The 23,252-nt window shown below is 38.0% G+C and overlaps 1 protein-coding gene across 1 annotated transcript in view; it reads right to left on the bottom strand.

Annotated features, from left to right (window-relative positions):
* THBS2 (thrombospondin 2) overlaps positions 1-9,431 on the bottom strand; it is a 30,688-nt gene extending 21,257 nt beyond the window's left edge. The window contains exons 1-7 of the mRNA XM_065730857.1: positions 9,362-9,431; positions 7,899-8,455; positions 6,387-6,471; positions 3,117-3,313; positions 2,222-2,362; positions 1,863-1,959; positions 564-734 (exon numbers count right to left, since the gene is read on the bottom strand). Coding sequence (XP_065586929.1) covers positions 564-734; positions 1,863-1,959; positions 2,222-2,362; positions 3,117-3,313; positions 6,387-6,471; positions 7,899-8,455; positions 9,362-9,431 — 1,318 coding nt within the window. The remainder of the gene's footprint in view (positions 1-563; positions 735-1,862; positions 1,960-2,221; positions 2,363-3,116; positions 3,314-6,386; positions 6,472-7,898; positions 8,456-9,361) is intronic.
* Between the last annotated feature and the right edge of the window lie 13,821 nt (positions 9,432-23,252).

Below are 23,252 nucleotides of genomic sequence, written 5' to 3'. Positions count from 1 at the left end.
TATTTAAAATGCACAATTAGATAACTAGCAGCTTCAGCAACAGCATTAGGTACTCCTGTAGCTGGTATATAACAGTCATCTGCAACAGTATGAAATACAGTTCTGGGTAAGGATTGTGATCCTCTTGTGTGCTTTAAATATAAAAGCAGTTTCATACTTTACAGAAGTCTTCTACAATTACTGAATTCCCAAACTCTACTGAGCTACTGAAACAGGACAATAATCATGAATGAACAGCACATGAAAACTATGTTCCAATGTGTCACAAATATGAACCGTTTTCTTCACGCTGACCTCAAAAAAAGAAAAGTCCAGTTTGTAATGTAAAAGAAAAGATGACCTATCTTTCTATTCAACAAAGTGCCCAGAATTCACATAGATACTGACATTAAGTAGAAGAATATTGAAAGGGAAGACATAGTAAAGAATGTAACGAGTGCTATTTTAGTTATGTATATACTTACTGATTAGCAAGTATTCACAGGAAATTCACAAATAGGTTTATTTCTGTTTGGAGAAATGAAAAGAGACTTTGGAAAAAAAGGGAGAAATTTATTACTTACTGCGATGGTCACATTTCTTGAAGCTACACATCCTTGTCTGAATGTGTGGGCCTGTACAAGCACTCCTGGTGACATCACAAGACCTTCCTCTCATCTGAGTCCCAGAGCCACAGGTAACTGAGCACTTCGTCCAGTCAGACCAGGGTGACCAGCCTTCCTCACTATCATCAGCTTCAAAGTAAAAGGTAAGGAGTGCTTAGCATTGAAAATAGCATCTGGTACCCCACTTGGAAGATTTTTACCTCTCTTCTTCTGTATGATATATGCTTTGCCCTTTAAATCTCTAATTTTGCTTTCCTGGGTTGACACTGATATTAGGGGAATACAGTTTGAGGTAATAAGAGGTTAGTCCAAATTAAATTCAGGATATTACTGAACTTCCATTCTTGAAACATGATTGCAAAAGGCACTGACCTCTGAACGAAGAAGGACATTTTCTGCTAGAATGGGCTGAGACAAGCACTCAACTCTTATCTGCCTTTAACTTTAGCATATAGGCCAGTATGAGACGTGGTGTCAACTCTAAACAAAACATTAGCATGAACATCACAGAATTGCAAGTGTTGGAAAGGACCTCAAGAGATCAAGCCCAACCCTCTTGCAAAGCAAGCTTCCTACAGGAGGCTGCTGATCACACGATCACATGATCAAGAGCATATTGTAAGAACGTGCTCTATCCTCTGAACAGGTAAAAAAACCAACTGAGTCTACTGCTATTGTACTATTATTTACAACATCCAGACAACCAAAAAAGTAAAGCTGTTTTCTTCTGTATCAGATCTGTCCACTTAGGACAGAAAGGTACTGAACTCGCACTGAAGTCGCTCAGTGAAATCACTAAACTAACATCACTCCAAAGTCTAGTCCTCTGCCTACAATCCTGTTTTAAGTGAACCTTGTCAATTTGTTTCACATAAGTAAAGCAAGCAAAAAGACATCTTAATCTATGTTAGTCTGATTAATTAGGCAGTATGAAAAATAAATAACAATGCACAATGATACTGTAAGCCAATTTAATAAAGCAATAGTGTCCAGCCTTGGAAAACATAACTCAGAAGGAATGTGCATCTAACCTTTAGCATAACTCAGCTAGGTAATTTACCAAGCTTGTTAGAAACTGAAGAGAGAACCACTCCTGAAGGTAACTTTGAGCAGCAAATTTATTTCATATAAACTTGTACACAAATTTTATTCCCTCTTACCTGCCTCAACCTCTAGTTTTGACCTTTGCAAACTTTTGCAACCCACTAGTAGTTTTAAAAATTGACAGAATATCTTTTTCTTTGGATAAATACTTACAATGAGAGCAGACTGGACAGCATTCACCCTCAATAAAGGATGGATCAGCACAAGAAACTGGTGGACAGGTGATTTGATGGCATACAATTTTGGAGTCCTACAGGCAAAGAAAAGAGCATACTGACATGTTTACATAGACAAGCAAATCAAGGTGAGACTATGGGGAAGGTTTCACATGTAGAATCTGTATTTTTCTAAATTGCATGGACAAATACTTTTTTTGGGGGGGTGGGGGGGGGAGAATAAAAGTTTCAGAATGTTTGGGCCAAGCCCTCTATAAATATGGTCAGATCTGGACAGACAAACTGGATTAAACCTATTGTTTGTTGCTGCAGAGAAGAGTATTTCCAAAATCTTACCTGGCAGGTGCACTTCGTGCAGCTATCTACAATCCAACTTTCACTATCCGCAAAGACCCGGCCATCCTGCCAGCAAACTGACTGGTTCTTGAGTGTTTTGTTAGGCCCAATCAGTTCCCACATAATTTGGTTCTCTTCAGACTAAAAGACAAATTAACTGAAAAAGTTACTGTACTTCATAAGCAAATCTTTTCAAACAAAGCAAAACTGACAAAGACTACTAGATTAAGTTTTTCTGTTAAGAACTCCATACTTTTACTCATTTATGAACATCAAGACAGTGATCTCGGGTACAGCAATACTGCGAAGTAATTCTTCAGCTAATAACAAAACTAAGTTCACACAGAATCAAGGGAGATCCATTCTGTTTTTCCTTTACATGGGAAGATTTCACTTTTGAGACACAGTATAATAGTAAACTCTCTTCAGAAGATATTAAATTATCCAAAATAAGAAAAGTGTCACATTTAAGTAAAATGTCACCATCTTACTTCAACTATCAAAGTTCCATACATATACTTACAGTTTTGGTACTCTATGTAGCCACTTGCTGATATACTCAAATGGTATAAGAGTGGTAACAACGTTTTAAGGGTAAACAGGTAAGGCATATTTTGCTAGCTTTCAATTTCTAAACTAGTAGTATGTTTTAGATACTGGATTTCTTACTCTGTATAAGAGTGCATGTGCTTGTTTTTTAAATCTAATCAGCCTTCATTAATGACTTATACTCAAGAACTACTTCACTAGTCACTTGGAAAACATGGGTCATCTCTACATTGTGTAGCTATCCAAACAGGTATAAAAAAAGCCTCTATTAAATCTCTCCAGTTCTACCAGTATGAACCAAACTGTCACAGCAAAGGTAAAGTTTTTCAGACTTGAAGATACTTACCACTTTTTGGAGGTTATCAGCTAAATTGTTCACCACAATGCGCAGGCCAGTGAGCTCAGTGAACATTGTTCCCAGCTCTTCACAGGAGCGGTCACAGAATTCAGCCTTCTTCTCTGTTTTTTCACCTACATACTCAGTAGTGACAGCAGGGCTCAAGTGAAGGATTTCAGTGCTCTCATTGATGGTGTTCACTTCAGCTAATTGCAAGAGAAAGAAAAAGAATAGTTTCATACACAAAGTTCTCCCAGAGATTACAGATTCCTGCTAAAATTACAGATTAGCACCCATGGAATAGCTCCATGCTGTATTATACTCTGAATAAAATAGGGGATAGATGTCAGTTTCAGTTATCATCTTTCCCTTTTCAAAATTATGAGCCAAGCTTTGCACTATAGTCTTCACTCTAAAACACTACCTTTACTGCAACACGCTCATTTATGAAGAAAGTATAGCAAAACTACATAGAAGAAAAAACAACCCAAAGTGATTTCATCCATTCAAAGCCACAAAAAGTATTTCCTCCCCACACACACACACCTTACAATGCTTTCTCAATGCATAGAAAAAAGCATGAGAAAGTCTTGCAGAAAGTTGTTGGTATGGTTCTGCCCATGTATCCCATGGCTAATTGGTCCAAATTTGAACAAATAAAAAGACTCTGGATTGCTCTACAACGCACTACTTGGTGACAGACTCAGAGCAGTCTTTATATTGATAGCTTAACGCTAAACTTAAGTGGAGATTAAGCAGAGATCAGTTTGATTATTTGATTTGTCACTCTAGCCACTCCTTCAGGAAGGCCTTAATTAAAATGAACTTCAGGCACATTATATACTGATGTTCAAATACTAGATTTTAAAAGATCTCCCCATCTATTGCAAACTCTTGAAAAAGAAGGTAAAACAAAGTGTCAGCAATAATTAAAAAACTACTCATAACTAAATAAAACCTAAAAATAAATTAAACCTAAAATCTAATGAAAATAGATTTTCTCTTCTATTAGGCATTTAAACCCTCACCAGGTAAATATCCTACAGCTTTCATAGAAGCTTTATGTAAGGACTCAACAGCATGTTCAAGTTTGTTTCAGCTATACAGAAATCCATACTGTCCCATCTCTCAGAAAAATATTTGTTTACTTTATTTAGTAACTCTGCAATAACTCAAGGTTACCAAGTAAAAGCGAAGCAAAGCATATAGCAACTTAAAAGTAATCAGAGGAACATGAGCCTTAAAACATATACTAAATACCCAATACTATTCACTATTGATAAGTCATTAAAGGTGACAATGTCACAAAAAGAAAACAAAAGAACCAACCCATAAGATGGCATTAAATAATTACTTCACAATCATATTTAAGATGCTTGGCTTGATGTGTTTTTCTATTAACTATGGAGTATCTGCTGCTAGCTAGGGACTTCAAAGAATTGTTTGCAGTGTTCCAGCATTTATGTAATTGTCTATCTTCACTTATAGGGTGGAAGAAAACTGATATATCACAATGATTCCAAAGATTCCATGTCGTAACTGTTTAACTGCTTTTTGATTCCCTGGAAAGAATGCAGTTTTCCTACCGCACTGAAACACCAGGGTTCTCAGATTCCCCCCATAGCATTTCTCAGGTCATTCACTTAATATTTCTCAAGCCAATATGGAGTATGCCTTGACCGGAACATTCTAAGAACATTAATAAAGATGCAATCTCAGCAGGAAACGTAAACCAAAAGTATGTCAGAAGAGCTAAATCCACACTTCCTACTGCTACTTGGCAGCAACTTAGAGAAGATGCCTGGGGATCACTGCAAAATCAGTTCTTTGCTGCTGGCTTCCTGCAAATTTCTTAACGACCTCATGATTATCCCTAAAACAAGAAACCAGAAGAGCAGAATGTACAGCCTCTCACATATGCAAATACCATGCTGTTGATCTAGCTGGAGATGAGATTCTAGTTGGAGAAGGAATTTCACTGATCTATTTAGGCACGGTTTTGTCATCTCTCCTACTCACCACTGTGTGCAAAACCTGCTTTAAATATTTGCAACTGCCACATTACAGAGATACTTTCCTACACACAATGCAACAGCAGTCCCAAACTACCATTTCAACATACCTCACCTTCTCATACTAGAATAAGATGCATCAGAGAAACACAATCCTGTCTCTGAAAAAGCAGCAGCATTTCACTGATAATGTCTAAGTTTTAAGTTTCATACTTCAGCACCTGTACCTCAGTTCAATGGATGGGCAATACGAATGGGAAAAGACATATATTCTGTGGTCAGCAGCATACCACTTGTGGCTTTTCATCTGTGATAAACTGAATATGCTAGAAAACCACACTCAAGTATGTGAGAAGCTTCTCAGGTCCTTCTGATGGCCTCAAACCACAGCATGCCATTAAGCCTTCCTCTGCCAATAAATAAGCAATTTCTATATTGAAGTGTTATCTTGATGTGTTAAAGTAAAATAAGAATACTGTATACAGAACTATTTCATAAATATTTCCCAGGAAGGATAAAAGCAAGATCTGTGCGGTTTATTGGACATAAAATTTGGCAGTTGACATGATAAAATATGAATCATGGCAGATAAGGTATGTATCGGCATCCAGAACACAATAATCCCTGTAGGTTCCCATTGGTTTCCCCTTTATAGTAGAAATACAGTTCTCAAATATTCCATTTTTGCTTGCTGATAGTTTGACAAATGTTTTGAAATACCTTTATTAATCAAGGAATATTATTATTGGTTGAAGATATCCTATTTAATTCCTGAAACCTTCTGGGATATAAACCCACGGCCTCTTTCATTTATGAAACTCACTGTTGAGGAATTCATTGTTTTAAAGACTTGCAGACTTGCTCACGAACCCACTGAGATCAGGAGCAGAAGTCAGAAGCAATATTTTCAGTTCTATGCTCAATGTATCTAAGATTTTTCGTCATGCCAGAATATCTATTTTTTCATACACTTCTTTTTTTACTTGATAGCTTTTCTCCTAACTTAAAAGCAGAGACTCAGAGTTATAAACATAAGCAGCATTAACTAAAGAATTAGGTTGCATTGTAGGAATGGTATCTCAAGGTAGCAAACAAGCATATTCATTTTAACACCAAAAGGCAGTTTGCTTTCTTTTTCATATTCATGTAAGAATCCTCTATAATTTCAAACAGACCTGTTTCATTGGCTTTAATATATGTCATCATTGCCATTCCTATTTTTAAAGTCTACTGAAAAATATTAATGAGCTTAATGAGAAAACCTTACTTGACTGGCTCCTCTGGCATCCTTTTTTACGTAGAACATCCTCTATTGAAGTATCAAAGATTAAATGAATATTTTGCAAAAGACCCTGTAATAATAAAAAATAGAAATAAAAAACACCTTAAATCGATTTGAGTTTATACAATAAGTGATCTGTCGTAACCCCATGCTACTGACTGCATGTAGCCACAGTGAAATACAAAAATAAAAATGTCTACAAGGCATGAAAAAAATTATATTGATAGTTTTGATATATACTATTTCAATACTTTAAACAACAAGTTAAGTATTTTCTGAAATGGGTCATAATAAATCAACAGATCATCAGCCATGAGCTCAAACCTCCATTTCCACAGAGCCCATTTTAGACTGCAGCTCTATAACTCATTGGTCATGAAGTCGAAACCAACTTTTGAAGTTCCTAACCCATTGTTACTTCCATCCTTTGCCAGTTTCCCACACACCACACCTTGCTCTCTCAATTGTGTTGACACTATCCTGACACTGTAAAAACAAACCAGTACATTCCAATTAAAAAAAATCTCAAAAAGGAAATAAATTATTTTAAAAGCAGATTTCAGTGGTCCACTGAACTGTACAGCTCCAAAACTAGTTCCATGAGCACAAGTGATTGGCAAACAGTTGTGGAGACAGTAGTAGCAAGTGTGAGCATGAAGTTTTGGCAGGAAAGCCAGTAGTCAACCCTCCAGCATGTCACACTCTGACAACTAGATGGCACAACAGGATGACAAAGTGAAGGGCTTTCCAAATTTTTGAAGCCATAAATTCATTTGATCTCAACTTAAAGCACAAAGAAACCATCCTTAGAGCACCAGGACTAGCTCACATCATTTAATGGACAGGAATTTCCATATTATAGAAAAACTAGAGTTTGTAATTGCTTAATTCTAAAGCAAAAGAGAAGCAAGATGTTTTCCCAAAAACAATAAAAAAAATCTATCAGACTGATCAGAACATTTTGTTCTAGTTTGTTTGTTTTTCAATCATCTCTATTTTTATCTTAGAAACTGAAATGAAAGGTTATTCAAAATGGCAAACAAAGACATTCCATCAGGGGACAGACACACCCTTCCACTTTATTAAAAATTCTTCTTTTCCTTCATCTGATTCATTTTCAAATGAAATTAACAAATATTGACAGGTTCTGTGAATAAAACAGGTCTTCAAGGTATTTCCAAAGAATCACCACTAAAAACATAACTTGCATCTGGAAAAAAAGCAGGTGGTTGTATAGGAACACCCATGAGTACATTATGTGCACTTTTCCTGGTCTTAGACTTTTCTTTATCAGTCCTTTGACTTTTCAGGAACTCCCAAATACATGCAACAGGTGTCCAGTAATGAACAAAAACATTCTGGAGAACTCTGTTTGGCAATATCTGTGACATCATCAAATCCAAAGGTCTTTGTGAAAACAAAACCACATCTACTGCATCTCCAGTGACTATTCACAGCTACATCCTTACCTCACCAGAGACCTCCAGGTTTACCTACCCTGAAATGATTCTCCCGAATGGACCCTTTCGCCACATACATTCTGCTGTTCTCTGCTTTCAGTTGCTCATAGAAAGGCTCCTCCAGAATGAAGCTGTCAATAAGGTCACAGCCAACATAGAGGTTGTAGTTCTCTCCTGTTACTTGCACGGTGAGATTCTTCCACTGCGAGTCAGCAAGGTCCACATCTTCCAGGGAAATCACGTTCTGGAAGCCATCCACCCAATAAATGAGGTCCAGGGTGTTGGCTCGGCCATTGGAAATTATCTCAAACTGCCTCTCACTGATGCCAGGACCCTCTAAAGCAAGGATAGTGCCTCTAGATTGCCTGTCCTGTCTCAGGGTGGCTGAAAGGATAAAGCCCTCATTTTGCCGTATGAGTTTAACAATCTTTTTTAACTTTTCTGGTTTAAATGGAGGTATATGGTCAAACCGAATGAAACGATACGCTGGGATAGCGGGATCTGGGCCCCGAAACAATTTTGCTCCAATCGTCTTTCGGTTTATATTACTGATTTGAAGTAAATCAAAGGTATTCTCCTCTTCTTTGACATCATCTGAAAAAGTTAACAGTGTGTGACAATGTGTCTACAAGAAGCGACTTAAGAAACAACTGTGCACACAATACTTAGTAAATGCAACACACACGAAGATTAGTGAACTCAATGCTTTCTTACTACCACAAGCAAAACATTCTAACATGCAAGTTAACTGTATTTCTCACCTGCAATTTTCATTTATGACAACTTTCTTCTTCTATGCATCTACTTGCATAATTATCCTTCATTATATAATTAAACATACAACTACACATTTTAGAGCACTATATAACGCAAGCTTACACACAACACATGCTGTATGATCATGCCTATGCAGAGGTGCATGTTAGCAATGTAATCATTAGATATTTATATGTATATGTATTATATATGGATAAGGAATGAGACAATTTAAGTATTTTCACTGTCACCTCAAAAAAAAAAAATCAAGTTATGAGAAGCCATCTGGCCACACGAAAACAGGAAGGATGAGAAATGCTTTTTAAAAATTCAGGACAAAAAGTCAGATGTAAATGAGTGCCTGGCATTGTGCCAATTTACTTTCTACTACATTTGGTCAGTAGACAGCTATTGCTCTACCGCCACCTTTTGAAGAAGTTCAGCCTACTCAATCATTCTGTTTATGCTGCCATGCATTTACACTGCAGAAGTAAGTATAACAGCAATTACTTCTGAGATTATACAGGTGTTGATCAGCAATTTCTACAGAAAACTGTTTTTAGTTGTTTACTATGGAATCTCCATTTTGCAGCAGCTAGATGTAATAAGCCCCAACAACTACAATTCCAGTCACCTTTTGAAAGTCTTACAGAATTACTGCACCCACTGTAAGTCTGGTAAGTCTATTTTTAAGCCAGATTTCAGGTTTGCGAGTTACTCTACCTAAAAAGCACTAAAACTTACCCTGAGCATCTGAGGAAACCCACAGGGTTATCAAGACAGCAAGCCACATCAGCCTGCTCCTCTGCAGCATAACTCCTATGAATAAACCAAAAGATGGTATTAGGGAAATTATCAGCTAAAAACATTTAAATTAACCTCAGAATACACCATAAACAGAACTTTCATTATATACTTCACATAGAAATTTTGATTTTGTATCTCGTTTGCCAATTGTCACACATATTCTGGTATTATTTTTATTCCAGAAGTAAAACATGATGGCATCAAGCAAAAGGATGGCATATAAGGTTCATTTCCATGTAAATGGCCCTAGTAGTAAAAAAAAAAAACTTTAAAAAATTTTGGAGAAAAAAAAATGTCATACAGAAAAAATGCTCTTTTTTTTTTCCTCTGCAATTATTACCATGTGGCATAGATAGCACCACACGATACTGTGTAAGATACAGCACATCGGTAGCTGCATCTTTACTATAGATCACAACGCTGAAATTTCTTACTCATCTGAAATCCCTCGTAGGATATGGGCTCTCCTAAAGGCCAGTTCTAACTGCTGGAAATAGCTTCCACGACCTTTCCCAGTATCATCATATAAATTCCTCTTTCTCACATACATATCATTACCCATTCCTACAACCCACTGTACCCAATCGTAGCTAGAGAAAGCGCCTTTCGGCACGATGCTATTTTTGCCCTGCAGCACTGTACAACCACAAGACGCGTAATTGCATCTCCATATGCGTGCGCTCCCACAATGAATGGAGCAGACGGCGGCCGCTTGAACGTGCAGACATTCCCTTTTCCGCATGCATCCATCAACACTTCCAACGCTCCACGCACGTTTGGAAGCGCTCAGGGATACCACCTCTGGCTGCGAATATTTTTCGCATACAGAGCACACAGATCCTTTCATCTCCAGGAACTCATATCATTCAGCTACAGCCACACACCGACGAACGCAGGGCAGCGGTTCACTCTCTTCTCGCTCCTTGCGGATCCCCCCGGAGCAGATCTCTCCCCGGGGCCAAGGGTTCCTCCTTCCATCCCCATAGCACAGCAGGGCGCTCACCCCGCTGCCCCGGGAGAGCTGTGCGGGTCGGATCAGCCCGCGGAGAGACACGGCACCTTACGCCTCACCTGGCATAGGGAGAGCCGACGGGGCGAGAGGGCTCTGCCTGCTCCCGGAGCGCTGGCGGCGGTGCGGAGCAGAACGCGGCGCCCTACCACCGTCGCACATCCCTCCGCGGCCCCGCGCCCCGCACCGCCGCCTTTATGGGCTGCGGGCCGGGTCCCGCTTGTCAATCAGCGGCGGCGGGGCGCGCCCCCGGCTCGCTCCTCGGCGGCAGTGACACGGCCCCCGCCGCCCCCTCCCCGCCGGGCCGCCCGCTCTCGCCTACCTGCGGGGCGACAGCGGCCCGGCCCCCTGCCCTGCACCGCCCCGCGTGGGGGCGGCGCGAGAGGCGGGCAGGGGCCCCCAAGGGCGCGGAGGGGAGGGTAGAAGGGAAGCGAGGAGTGGAGCTGGGGGTCGTGCCGTCGTGTCATTCGATTGCTCGCGGCTCAGGGGACGTTTGAGAGCGGCTGGAGCGGCGCGGCTGAGCCCCCGGGAGGCGGCGCCGGGTACCGTGCGCTGCAAGGACCCGCTGTGACTTCTCATGGAGGGAGCCGTGCCTCAGTTTAATATAACCAGCACACAAAACGTTTCTCTCAGTTTTTGTTCCCAATCTGGAAAGGTCTGGAAAGTGTCCACCCCGAGCAACCCTCAGATTTGTCCTGAGCAGCAGCCAGCACGCTCTGTGTGGAATAGGAGAATGAGTCCCTGCGGTGGGTCCTGCCCTGCAGCAAAGTTTTCAGAATTCAAACGGCAAGAACGGGATCCCTGCTTTGCTGAGGCTGGAGGCAGGTTTGCACATCTGTGAGAGGATCCTGCAGCTGATGAGAAGGCATGGGTTTGGGCTTTGAGAAGTGTGATGAATCCAGAGGGTGGAGCCCCATCAAATGTATAGTTGGATAAACACCATCCGTGTTGTGTTTTGGTTTTGTTTTGATTTTGTTTTGTTTTGTTTTTAGAGGCACAGAGAATGAAATATAGGAAATCACCAACTTTGTCATCACCATTTGAAATTCCAGTAGGAAAACATGTTGCTCTTTCAAAACACGGAAGACTTCAAAGGGCTTAATCTGTCACTAGAGCAGAAAACGCCAACGCAAGCATCATTGCTTTGCCTTTTGCCATGGAAGCTCCTTCCAATTTGGCTGGCCTTGTCCTTGCCAAGTAGTGGGAGCCAAGGAACTTTCCCCTTTCTCGCAGGGTCCAGGGGTCTGAGCCAAGCTAGGAGGGAGAGGGCTTTTTTGTCTTCCTAAGACATTTGGTTTTCACTTTTGTGAAACCTCAAGAATTTAAAAAAAAAAAATAGCTAATGAAGTTCACAAAACCTCAAATTCTACTGCGTTTACTCATTCCCCCCACTACATTAAGTTAGTCTTTATATATGTGGCTGTGCAATGCATTTTCCACAGGACTTTGAACAAGACTGGCATAACTGTAGTCAGGAATCTGCTCTGGGTTTACACTTGGAGAAGAGGGGGCAGCAAAGGCTTTAAGAGGCCTAGAAGATATCTGAGATATCTTGAAATGAAGCATTGCACAAATATATGATAAGAGTCCTTATCCTTTCATCAGATGCTGATAGAAATTCATTCTGAAATGCTTTCTGACTAGCATGAAGAATTTTTCCCAGCAGCTTCAGCAGAGACAGACATCCAAAGATTATTTTGATGAATGCCACAAGAGCATTTTAATTACGTCACAGATGGTGTATAAACTTTACCTTATTTTTAGTGAAGATTACATGTTTGTAAAATAGTGGACTTTGTGCTCTCTTTTATGTGTATGAATGAAGACAACTTAATAGTTACTGTTCTTGATGTGTGAAAGCATGAAGTTGAGGTTGTACAGGAAGTCCTTAAGGTTAAATGGTTCAGCTTTATTTTCATCATCCTGCTTAGTTCATAGGAAAAACCCAAGTAAATAAGATTAAGCAAAAATTATTATGTCATTATTATGATGAATAATGATAAGGATTAACTCTTTTAGTGCCTTTTTCATCTGTTGTGCATATTTACCCCAGATAGAGGAACAGAATGGAAGAAAGTTGCAGTCTTAACAAGCAAACTGATGATTAACTTAGGACTGTTACTTCTTCTGTGTCTGCAAGTAGACTTTTGTTCTTTGAGGCACCATCTCATATCTTACAGTCTCCAATATCAGTGACTATGATAACTGTAAAGCCTCTGTATAAGAGCTCCAATATTCTCACAAAGGTTATTTCAGAAACTCCATAGATGTCTACAATAATCATTTTGGGAGAATTCACTTACTGCTCTTCTCTTGAGAACAGCAATACTTTGAGCACTGAATTAGGCTATATAGAATATTTCTTCACCACTGTGTCATGTATACATACCAGAACTAGAAGACAGCAGTATGAGCAGTAAGTCCAAAGTGGCTCTCCATGGTTGGTTGTACATGTCATGAACTACCTTTTATGGTAAATATCAACTTTCTAATCTCTGGATTAAAAAATAATAATATTAACTGCAGCTTAATTTGTTGATTTCTTAACTGATTTCAGTAAAAGCTGATGTCAAAAACAGATCTTGAAAATAAAATAATTTTCACAAGCATAAAGGGAAATATTGCTCCTGGAACAGAAGACCACTTCTAAGCAGCTTGCTACCAATTAGATCAATAACAGGAGAAATGGGGTAGGAACCCATGCCTCTACTATGTAGTTTAGATCGAATGTTTTAACAGTCCTTGAAAGCCCTGAAATCTGGAAATGTCTATGCTTCCTCCTTACTTCCAGCAAGTGCTGCTGGAACAGCTGTGGCCTTAAGTTCTGTTTTTCTGTTAAGTTCCTAGAAATGCAGTGTTGAAATTGAGATTTTCTTTTTTTTCCAACTTCCAAATGAATACATAAGGTACCTCAGTGTATTCCGTGGTGAGGATTAATTTTCATAACTAACTATAACTGGGTTACAAAACTAAAATAGATGACTTAAGATTAGTATGTGACTCAGACATTTAGTTTTCTGAATGAGCTATTACTGATAGGAGAAAGGCTGGGGTGGTTCCAAATATGGCATGATGGAAGTACTCCAGCTAAATGAAGTTTGAACACTGATGTAAATTGCACTGGAGATAATGAATTCATCTAGGATGAGGGAGAAAGGTCTTTTTCACAAAGCTTTATGTATGATTTAGACGAAGTTCAGGTGCATAAGTGGTCGGGATAAATGGATATCATAATCAGATACTTAATTTTCCCTTTTTCTTTTTTTTAATTCAGAAAAGGAAGTGTTCCATTTCAAACCTTCTATAAATAATTTGCAGATATATAATAAAAAAATCTTAGAATCATCCATTGACAAACTTACTTCATACTCAACAAAATGCTTATACATAAAAGCACATTTAGTGGTGTTAGCTGGATGCCTGAGTTTAAAACTTAGCTAAACTGATTCCTATACAATTTAATTAAAATCCTACAATAACTTACAGAACTAGCAGGAAGTGGAGCCCTAGGCATCTAACCCACGGTCAGAAAGTTAAAACAGGAAACATTTTTTTATAAGAGGAGAAGCATACATCATTTCAGTACTGATTTTCAAAAAGCTAAGACTATCTTTATTATCTGGACTGCAATAGTATATTTTCTGTTTTATTTGCTGTATTCTGTTTTCTGTATGTCAAATGGAACTTAAACTGTCCTATTTACCTATGTTCAAAGATAGTCCAAATCTCAAAGCTTTTAGCCTGTTATTTTTAATCCATATTGAGAAGTAAAGCATACTGAAGTTGCTAGTAGTGTTACCTGAAGAAACGAAACGATGAGAGATACATCTTGGAAGACCTAGTGTCTTTTCAGTATATAAATGAAATACTAAACACTTCCTGGGGGCTTAATAAATTATAGCAAATATTTGAGTGATCTCAATCTAAAAAAGATTTTTATGAGAGACCCATGTTGGTGTTTCATCATCATCTCCTTGCTTACTCATACATCCACCACATGAAGTTCATGTTATTACCACTGTTGGATGTGGTGGCTATTGTGGGGATCTGCCTCTACCATGCTCACTCCTTGCTAGCTTGGCCCCAGGTATCTACACCTTTTTCTTTGCCTTCCACTCTTCTGAAGGAGCTTGAGAGTGGCCAAAATCAAAGTATGATTTCATCAGGTACAATGCATCCCTGAAACAAAGTGCTCACAGTTTCTGGAGAGACCAAAAACAACATGAGAAACATACTCAAAGAATTGAAATAGGTTGAAAAAAAATAAATAAAAAGAAAAAAGAAAAGCTACAGAGAACAGTCTAGGGGTTTGATATCTCTCCATATGTGCAAAACTCCCACAAATGGAGTCATGGGTCCCATAGGATGAAGTGAAGAGATGAAAGAAAGCAATTCATGAAACTACTACGGCTGGCTATGGGACTCTAACTGGGAGAAAGAGCTTTATTCAGCTGTGGCTCGATAATGATAGTGATGATTAAAGCTGAGTAAATAATTCCCGTATATTATTATTATTTTTTCACCCTGAGTGAAAAACCAATTTAGCTGCGTTAGGCTAGTTTAAAAATGCTGAAGTGTAAACACACCTTGGGTAAAAATCAGTACTTTACTTCTGTTTACTTTGATTGATCATGGAGTTCATGTCAACTTTGTCATCAGAAACTACTTCTTCAAATACCACAGAATGCCATGTGTTTGCCTTTTCACGTTTTGAATTGTGATTAATATTATTCCTTATTCTTCTGAATCCAAATCCTAAATCAAGGTAATATTTAGCAATCACTAAAAATATATAGAAAGCATCTAAAAAATACATAGGTCTATAATGACATCCAGACAAAATTTATTTCCCAGGTGGCTTGCTAATTACGTCTGCTCACGTGGATGGCTTTTAATTCAAAAGTCTAGCTTTGTAGAACTCAATTTTTAATTTTATAATGCATTAGAAATAGTATATTTAGTTATTTTTTCACTTCTGTATAGATTAAAGGTGAAAAAATGGTATTTCTACCACTGAATTTTATAAAAACTGCTGTTTCACATTGCTCATTTTAAAAGTTTTTAGACATAGCTTAACATTTCAGTTTTCCATATGACTTGCGTAACTTTATTAGGATTTTAGTAGGTAGTCTATAGCCTTGTCAGGTTTGATCTCAAAGAAACAGTTTTGATCAAGTAGGTAGCAAAGCAAATTCTCTGCATCATCTTTGAAAAAGAGCAGTGGCAACGCTGAAATTACATTGTAGTTACATGTAAGCCCCCATGAGGTCTCATTTTTACATTTAATGAAAAGCGTTTGTCAACGTAATAAACAAAGCAAAAATTTATTAGATATTTAAAAGCTATTTAATCTTTGTACCATCATGTTAGATAACCAAATCCTGATTTGTTTTCTTTATTGAATTACTCAGTGCTGTCCTGTTGCTACGATTTTCTCAGATTCATTTCCAGTATATGTAAATTAGTAAAATATTTGGAACACAAGTAGTTGCGTGTGTGTGCTGTGTGCCAAAACTAGATTGAAGTTCTTTGTTTGTAGAAAAACATATTTTTAGTAATTAATAAAAATCTGACTGCTGGCCTTTGTTTAGAATTTCTACGTCAGCCTCTTGGATTTTAAAGTGAAGTTAGATGCTGCCTCCACAAGAATGGATTTCACTCTGTAAAAATTGAGAACTGTAAAATCAACAAACTGGTGTTCCTTCTATGCAGCATCAATAATAAGAAATGTATGGGCTGTGGAGTAGGATATGTTCAGCCAAATACCACTTCCAGTCTCTCAACAAACCTTCTGAAAGGAGATGATGAGTGTCACAAAGTCAGAGGCCAAAGTGATTTACATCTTATAAGTATAAGGCGTGCATCAGCCTACTGCAAACAGGATGTTAATTTGGGTAATATGTTTCTCTGATATTGTGTCCTGCTCAAAGGACTGCTCTGAAATTATCAGAAGATTGACAGCTTTAATATGTCAAAGAAAAAAGAGCAATAACTTACTGTACAGTGGCTGTAGTTCAAACACACTCCACAAGCTTGAAAGACATCTGGCTAATGATGCCAGTGTTGTAGCCATAGGTACACAAGTTGTTCACTGATCATTCATACCATCTCAGTTGAGAGGATATTTCTCATCTTTCTTTTAAACATGCAATAGTAATTTCTGCTCCTGTTAGGACATAATCTGGTTTTACAATATAAATCTTCAGTGATTAGTTCTGCCAGAAGAATCAGTAGCTTCCAACTGTCTTAGACATATGGTGTCCAACCGTCAGAACCAAGGAGGTATTGCCACAAAACAAAATGATCTCAGATTATTTGTTGGAGAAAAAGATAATGATTGCTCTTTTCTCAGATTTGGACTGGTTAGGATGCTGACTTTCTTAGAAATTCAGTCCCAGATGTAATTAAAAAGTCATCAGACTTTTGCATCACAGAAGTCTATGTAAGGTTGAACAAACAGCCAAAAGGAAATGTCTTTAAGAGCTTTCATAAAATGAGGCCAGCGCAAGATCTTCTTTGATGGTTAGACAACCTATTTCACAATTGCCTTTAGTCATCTGCCTTCATGACAGAAAGCAGATTTGGTGTATGTTTGTGCATTTTAAGAGGTAACCAGGTCATGGTACAGGATCACGTCAGCCAAACAGTACTGTATTATGGACATTCCTTTATTAGGTCCACTCTACAACTTCACAACAATTTACAAAGATATCAAGAAGCATACTTTCTAAGGTTAAAATAAAAGGTGTTTGGTTTTGTTGTTGTTGTTGTTGTTTTATTTATTTTCTGTATTAACTTGAAGGAAAGGATAAGAACCATAAGAACTTTAAAACTAGTGTTCCTAAGGAAAAAAAGATGTCAGGTAGAAAAGTGAGATTTTAGAGAATTCTGATTGTGTTGGACCACCAAATTATTGTAGCTATAAAAATTCTAGGTAGGACTTTTCTCACTTAACTTATAAGCTAGTCTTAAAAGTCTTAGCTGGCCTTGGAGTGACTTCTGTTAACGCAGAGACAGGGGCATTTCCAGAATGTGACTTTTCCTCTCTCAAAAGCAAGTCTAAAGTTAATAAGGTCTAGAGGTGAAGACCGAAGGCCAAATCAAACAAAACATGCACAAATGTTGGTTATAGTGACAATAAATGTAAGATATGTCAGTGTTCACATGCCATGCTAAGTCTTAACAGATCTTTTTTCTGTATTACTCTCTATGTTACCTTTCCAAGGTTCCTTCAGTGTTTCCTACTTAAAGTCTCTATGAGTACACAATTTTTTCCTTGATAGGAAGTTCCTACTTGGCTTCCCAATTCAGTGTATACTGAAAGAATGAATGTGGAAAGTATGAAGAGTAAAATTCAAGAGTGAATGAATGAATGAGGACCTCAAGTCTATTTATCACACAGAAACAAGAGAAGATAGAATATACTAAATTAATGTATAAACGGTGATGTTTAAGTCAATGCTGTGGTCATAAAAGCCAGATTTGGAAGATGAGTGGATTCCTCATTGAACTTCTGAACTCTATAACAGCAAGATATGCCCTCCATACAATCAGACTGATAGTGTAAAGAGCACAAGTCATTGAAGGTCATGTACAAACCCTCATTATGCAGAGACTCACTGACTATAAAATACCTTGAAAAAGACACAGAAATTCCCTCCTATCAAACCATATTTATTCACTGATTGGATCATCACAGAGGCATCTGTTGGAGGTTGCAGGGAAAGAGTAGTGACTCTAGCTTTGGACAAGGATAGGCCTACACTTATCTGTGGGTTTCACAGTTGCCTCTGGGCATCATGAATTCGGACACCCTAGTCCAATACAGTGGTGAGGGAGTGATATGTTCCATGGCTCCCTAAGGTTGGTGCCTCAGCAGCCAGCTAATGGTTGCATTGTTAAAGACTGATGTGCAATTGCCACCAAATCAAATTATCTGCAAAGTTTCTATGAAATATCAATGAATTTTGAAATCCCAACATTTTCTAAGCCTTGAATCTTGACTAAATACCATTGCTGATTTGGCAAGAGTTTTCATTGAATTTTAAAAATTTGTTTCAAATGTGATGGTACAAAATCTTTTTGTCAAACAGCATTAAAGTATGAGTTGGGAAAATTAGATGTGAGAGGGGCCCATTCTAATCTCAGAAATTCAGAAACAACCTACAGAATTATTTTTTCCTGAAATTTCCTGAAAAATAAGCATTATGACAGCCTCAGAACCAGAAAATTTTAACTTAAAGTATGGCCAAGGGAAAAACTTAAAAGCTAATAAACAAGAATCAGGCAGCCTTAATCTAGAGATGTCATCTGCAGTGCTTGTAACATTCCTATTGCATATAGAGCAACTGTTGCTGGATACCTTGATATATATAACACTAACTATACCACCAAATATTAAGCAAACATAAGAGATTTATGTTGGTAGGAAATGGAATCTGACTTTCAGAGTGTAGGAATGTTCTTAGGAAGGGAGGATCAAGGATCTTTCCTAATCAAGCTATAGTCTCCTGAGTGATTATTCTAACACGAATTGCATATCTACATCACTGACTAATCCAAAGGATTAAATATAAGTATAGTTGAACAAAGAAAATAATCCTTTAACTGTACTGATTAAAAAATTAATTTTGATTTTATGGACACAGGCAAGTTGAACTGGAATCAGTACAGCATTCTGAAGCTGAAAGCATGAAAGCATGAAGCAGAAACCTCAGAAAACATACTTCATGCTTTGAACAGGCAATGTGAAGATAAAATGTGATGCTCATTTTATAAAGCTCTGGAAATAAAAAAGAATCTTGCAGGAAAACGTCAATACTTCAGTAAAGTGGTATGCACAAAAAAGAAGCTCTCACAAAATGAAGTGTATTAACATATTTCCATGTCAGTTCTATGTATCCATTTCATGTAATAACGTTCTGCTAAGAGAAACATTTATTGGGAAAATGTCTGATGCTTCCTATATCACAAAGACGAATAAGGTTTTGTTAGTTGTCTCATCCATGAAACTTAAGAAATCTCAAATGACATTTGTTAAGTTGTATCCTAGAGACAGATATGAAAATAACTCAGATTAAAGTGACTATCATAAGTAACTCCTCAATTCAGCTGTGTTTAGAAGGGAGTGTGAAGAGGTCACTAAAACTATACATCAGACTGGGAAGTCTCATCTGAAAAACACACATTTCTGAGGGTGACAAGGCAGCATGCATTGTCTCAACTTTATAGAATATGGAACAAGTCCTCATGTCAATTATTTCTCACTCAAAAATGTCACTACATCCAATGGGAACAGTGCCAGCATAAAATCTGAATTACCACTGGGACTGACAGTGGTTTACTGTTTAAAAGATGACTATTCCAGGTACTCCAAAATTCACATTAACTGACTGTTCAAAAAACCATTGGTCTTTCGAGTTTGCAATGTGATGTTATTACTTCAGCTTCAAGTTCATGCAAAAGGTCAATTCCAAACTGCCCCCGCTCCTGTATCTGTGAATCCCCATGTAGACTTTCGTGATCTTTCATTTTGCATAAGGCTCAAACCTTGGCTAAGCCACTACAGGAACAAGACCAGATGTTTAGGGTAAGTCACTTCATAACACTCCCAAAACATCTCAGAAGCTTTTGTAGATCAGAGTGAAGGTTTGGGAAAAGGAGCACAAGAACAGGGACAGAATACATACAGCACAAGAGGGTGCTGCAGAGGCAGGAGAAAGTTGGTAGATTATTTGCATTTCCTTGTTTCCAGAAAATGAATTATGTATTACACTAAGTGGTAGTTTTTGTGTTCTCCTAGGCTCTGTATGTTCTGAGGTATTTCATGGAAATGTAACATCATATCTGCTCCTTATATTCTTAATAGCCTCTTGAAGGATGTTTATTATCCTAAAACATTTCAAAAAAGCATATTGTCTGAGTTTTAACCAGTCATACAGTCATCGAAGAAAATTCACATTCTAAATACTGTACTTCTTTCAAGTCTGGTTTAAAAATAAAAAATAGAAAGTTAAAAAGCTGTAAATAGTGAGAATACAGCAGTCCACTGGGTGTTATGTCATGCATATTTTAATTGGAAAAAAAGAAAACAAAAATTATATTTATATCTATCATAACTCTATGTTTACATATTGTGGTTAGCCAACTGAGAAAAATATCTTCATCAGCTATTTCCTTTCTCTGTCATGGTTTGTAAAAAGCCTTCTGGAATAGATGAGAAATATGAAACTGCTTTTTTATATATTCCATTAGAAATATTTCCCTAGCCCAAGAAAGTGGTGAAGAATATATTGAATGGGAATTAGGCTTAGCTATTCAAATGCTTGTTGGCTTGTGTCAGGTATCTTGGACAATCTTGACTACTTTGTAGGAAAAAAAGAAATCCATATATAAAAGCATAGTCTGATGAGGAAATAAAGATGCAAAGCATTCTAGGTAACATATAGGAGTTCTACTACCAGTGGTGCAGCCATCTTTGGCTGATGAAGTAAGAAGCACATAGAGCAAGCACATTTTTTAAATTGACTAGGTTTTTGGATTTGGCTTAAAGAACAGTCTTAACTGACATGTGGTTAATGATACTGTACATGATGGCAGTAAAACTCCCTTCACTTTTTCTTCACTCTCCACATGAGTGATGATTGTAATGACACTGTCTGTCTTTGTTCTTTCGTTCACTCTTTGAATTGCTACTTGCAGATGCCAAATTGCTTTCCACCTGATTTGTAAAAAAAAATCCTTTTTTCTACCACTCAAATCTAGCCAAGGAAATAGTCTGAGGCTGGTTCAGTGGTTTACAGGGGGAACACAAAGTTCTGGCAGGTTGTGTGTTATTTTTGTGCCCTTTTTGCTTAACAGTTATATTTTTATGATTGCTCCTGATTCCATTTCCTCTCAGTTCTCTACGTCATGAAAATTAAATGTTAAATGTTAAAAGAAAATTAAAAGTTTAGAATGAGAGAAGTGTGTCTGCCATGGAATAAAGTAATGTTTTTTTGGATGTGAACATCTGCAATGTTACATTTGTTTTACTTTTCATTAAATGCGTAAACTATTTGTCTTTCAGAAGACTCTCCTGCTGGGAAAAAGATGGTATGCAGAAATGACACTTACAGCTTTTTAGCTCTCCCCAGATGAGATCCTTCTCACAGTAACATGAGAGGCAAGGTTTCCAGATGTCACTGTCTCCAAAGGAAAACAGATCTTCCTTTTTATATGACCCACACAATATGTTCTACTTCACTGTACATTTCTATGCATTGTACTGTATCTCATAGCCTTAGGGATAACAAAATATGGGACTATAAATAAATCTGCAGTGGTTGAAATACAATTCGGTCATTCAGTTCATGTTAGGCTGAGACACAACATTTAAAATAAATTAAAGTTGATTATATCATCAACATCTTTTTCATAAAATACTTGTGTTTTGTGAAGCTGGCCAAAAAAAAAAAAAAAGTCACAATCAGAAAAAAACAATTCTCTACTAGCAGCAAACACTGGCTTCCTGAAGAAACTTCTTCTATTTGCTGCATTTATGAGATTTATCTGGTTCCTACCTAGGAGTTACCTGCCTAACCACCTGGACTGGCTGGGATTGGGATCCTCAGCAGTGATGGTTGTGAACGAAAGGGGAGGTAATTACAGAAACTTCTCTCTATTTAGTTGAAAGATTCACAATTTAAAAAAAAACAAAAACCCAACAAAACAAAACAAACAAACAAACCAACAAACAAAAAAAAAGCCACCACAAACACAGAAGGCTCGGTTCAGATTGAATTCAGCATAAAAACCGTGTGAATTTTCCCTTGTGATGTTTTAGATAAATTCAAAAACATGAGTACAAAATGAAATTATGAGGAGTTGGAGAAAGGCAGATGTACAGAGGAGAAAAAAATAAGCCAATGGAAGTGGATAAAAGACACATTAACAGAATATAGCCTACTGGAAAATTAAACTCATTTTTGGATGGCTGTGATGTTCTACCTGAGTAAACCTGGTATGTTCTATAACCTCATAGTCTGAGAAACACCATATGAGGAAGAAAAGACTTCATTTGTGTAGACTTGAAAAGAAAATCATAAAAAAAAAAAAAACTTATTTTTTTTTCGCAAAGATATTTGTAAAATGGAATAAGGCACCCTTTCCTTACTGGCCCAGATAGGTATTCAGCTGAAATCATGTTATTTCATAGACTTCACCCACAGAATCACAGAATCACAGAATCACAGAATCACAGAATCACAGAATCACAGAATAGCCTGTGTTGAAAGGGACATCAAGGATCATTTATCTCTGACCCCCTGCCACAGGCAGGACCACGAACATCCTCCATTTAATACTAGACCAGGTTGCCCAGGGCCCCATCCAATCTGGCCTTGAACACCTTCAGAGATGAGGCCTCCACAACCTCTCTGGGCAGCTTATTCCAGCACCTCCCCACTCTCATAGTAAAGAATTCCCCTTGACATCCAACCTAAATCTTCCCTCTCTCAACTTAAAACCATTTCCCCTTGTCCTGCTGCTATCTGCCCTTTCAAAGAGTTGACTCCCCCCCTGTTTATAGCCTCCCTTTAGGTACTGAAAGGCTGCAATTAGGTCACTCTGCAGCCTTCTTTTCTCCAGGCTGAACAAGCCCAGCTCCCTCAGCCTGTCTTCATGAGGGAGGTGCTCCAGCACTCTGATCATCCTTGTGGCCCTCCTCTGGACCCTCTCCAACAGATCCCTGTCTTTCCTGTACTGGAGGCTCCAGATCTGGATGCAGTACTCCGGATGGGGCCTCGCAAGAGCAGAGAGTGTCAGTCACCTCCCTGTCCC

Source organism: Cyrtonyx montezumae, unplaced genomic scaffold, assembly GCF_038088225.1.
Source record: "Cyrtonyx montezumae isolate F1298 unplaced genomic scaffold, pur_monq_1.0 scaffold_0, whole genome shotgun sequence".
Taxonomy (NCBI): Eukaryota; Metazoa; Chordata; class Aves; order Galliformes; family Odontophoridae; genus Cyrtonyx; species Cyrtonyx montezumae.
This window is presented reverse-complemented; position numbering and strand designations above follow the sequence as displayed.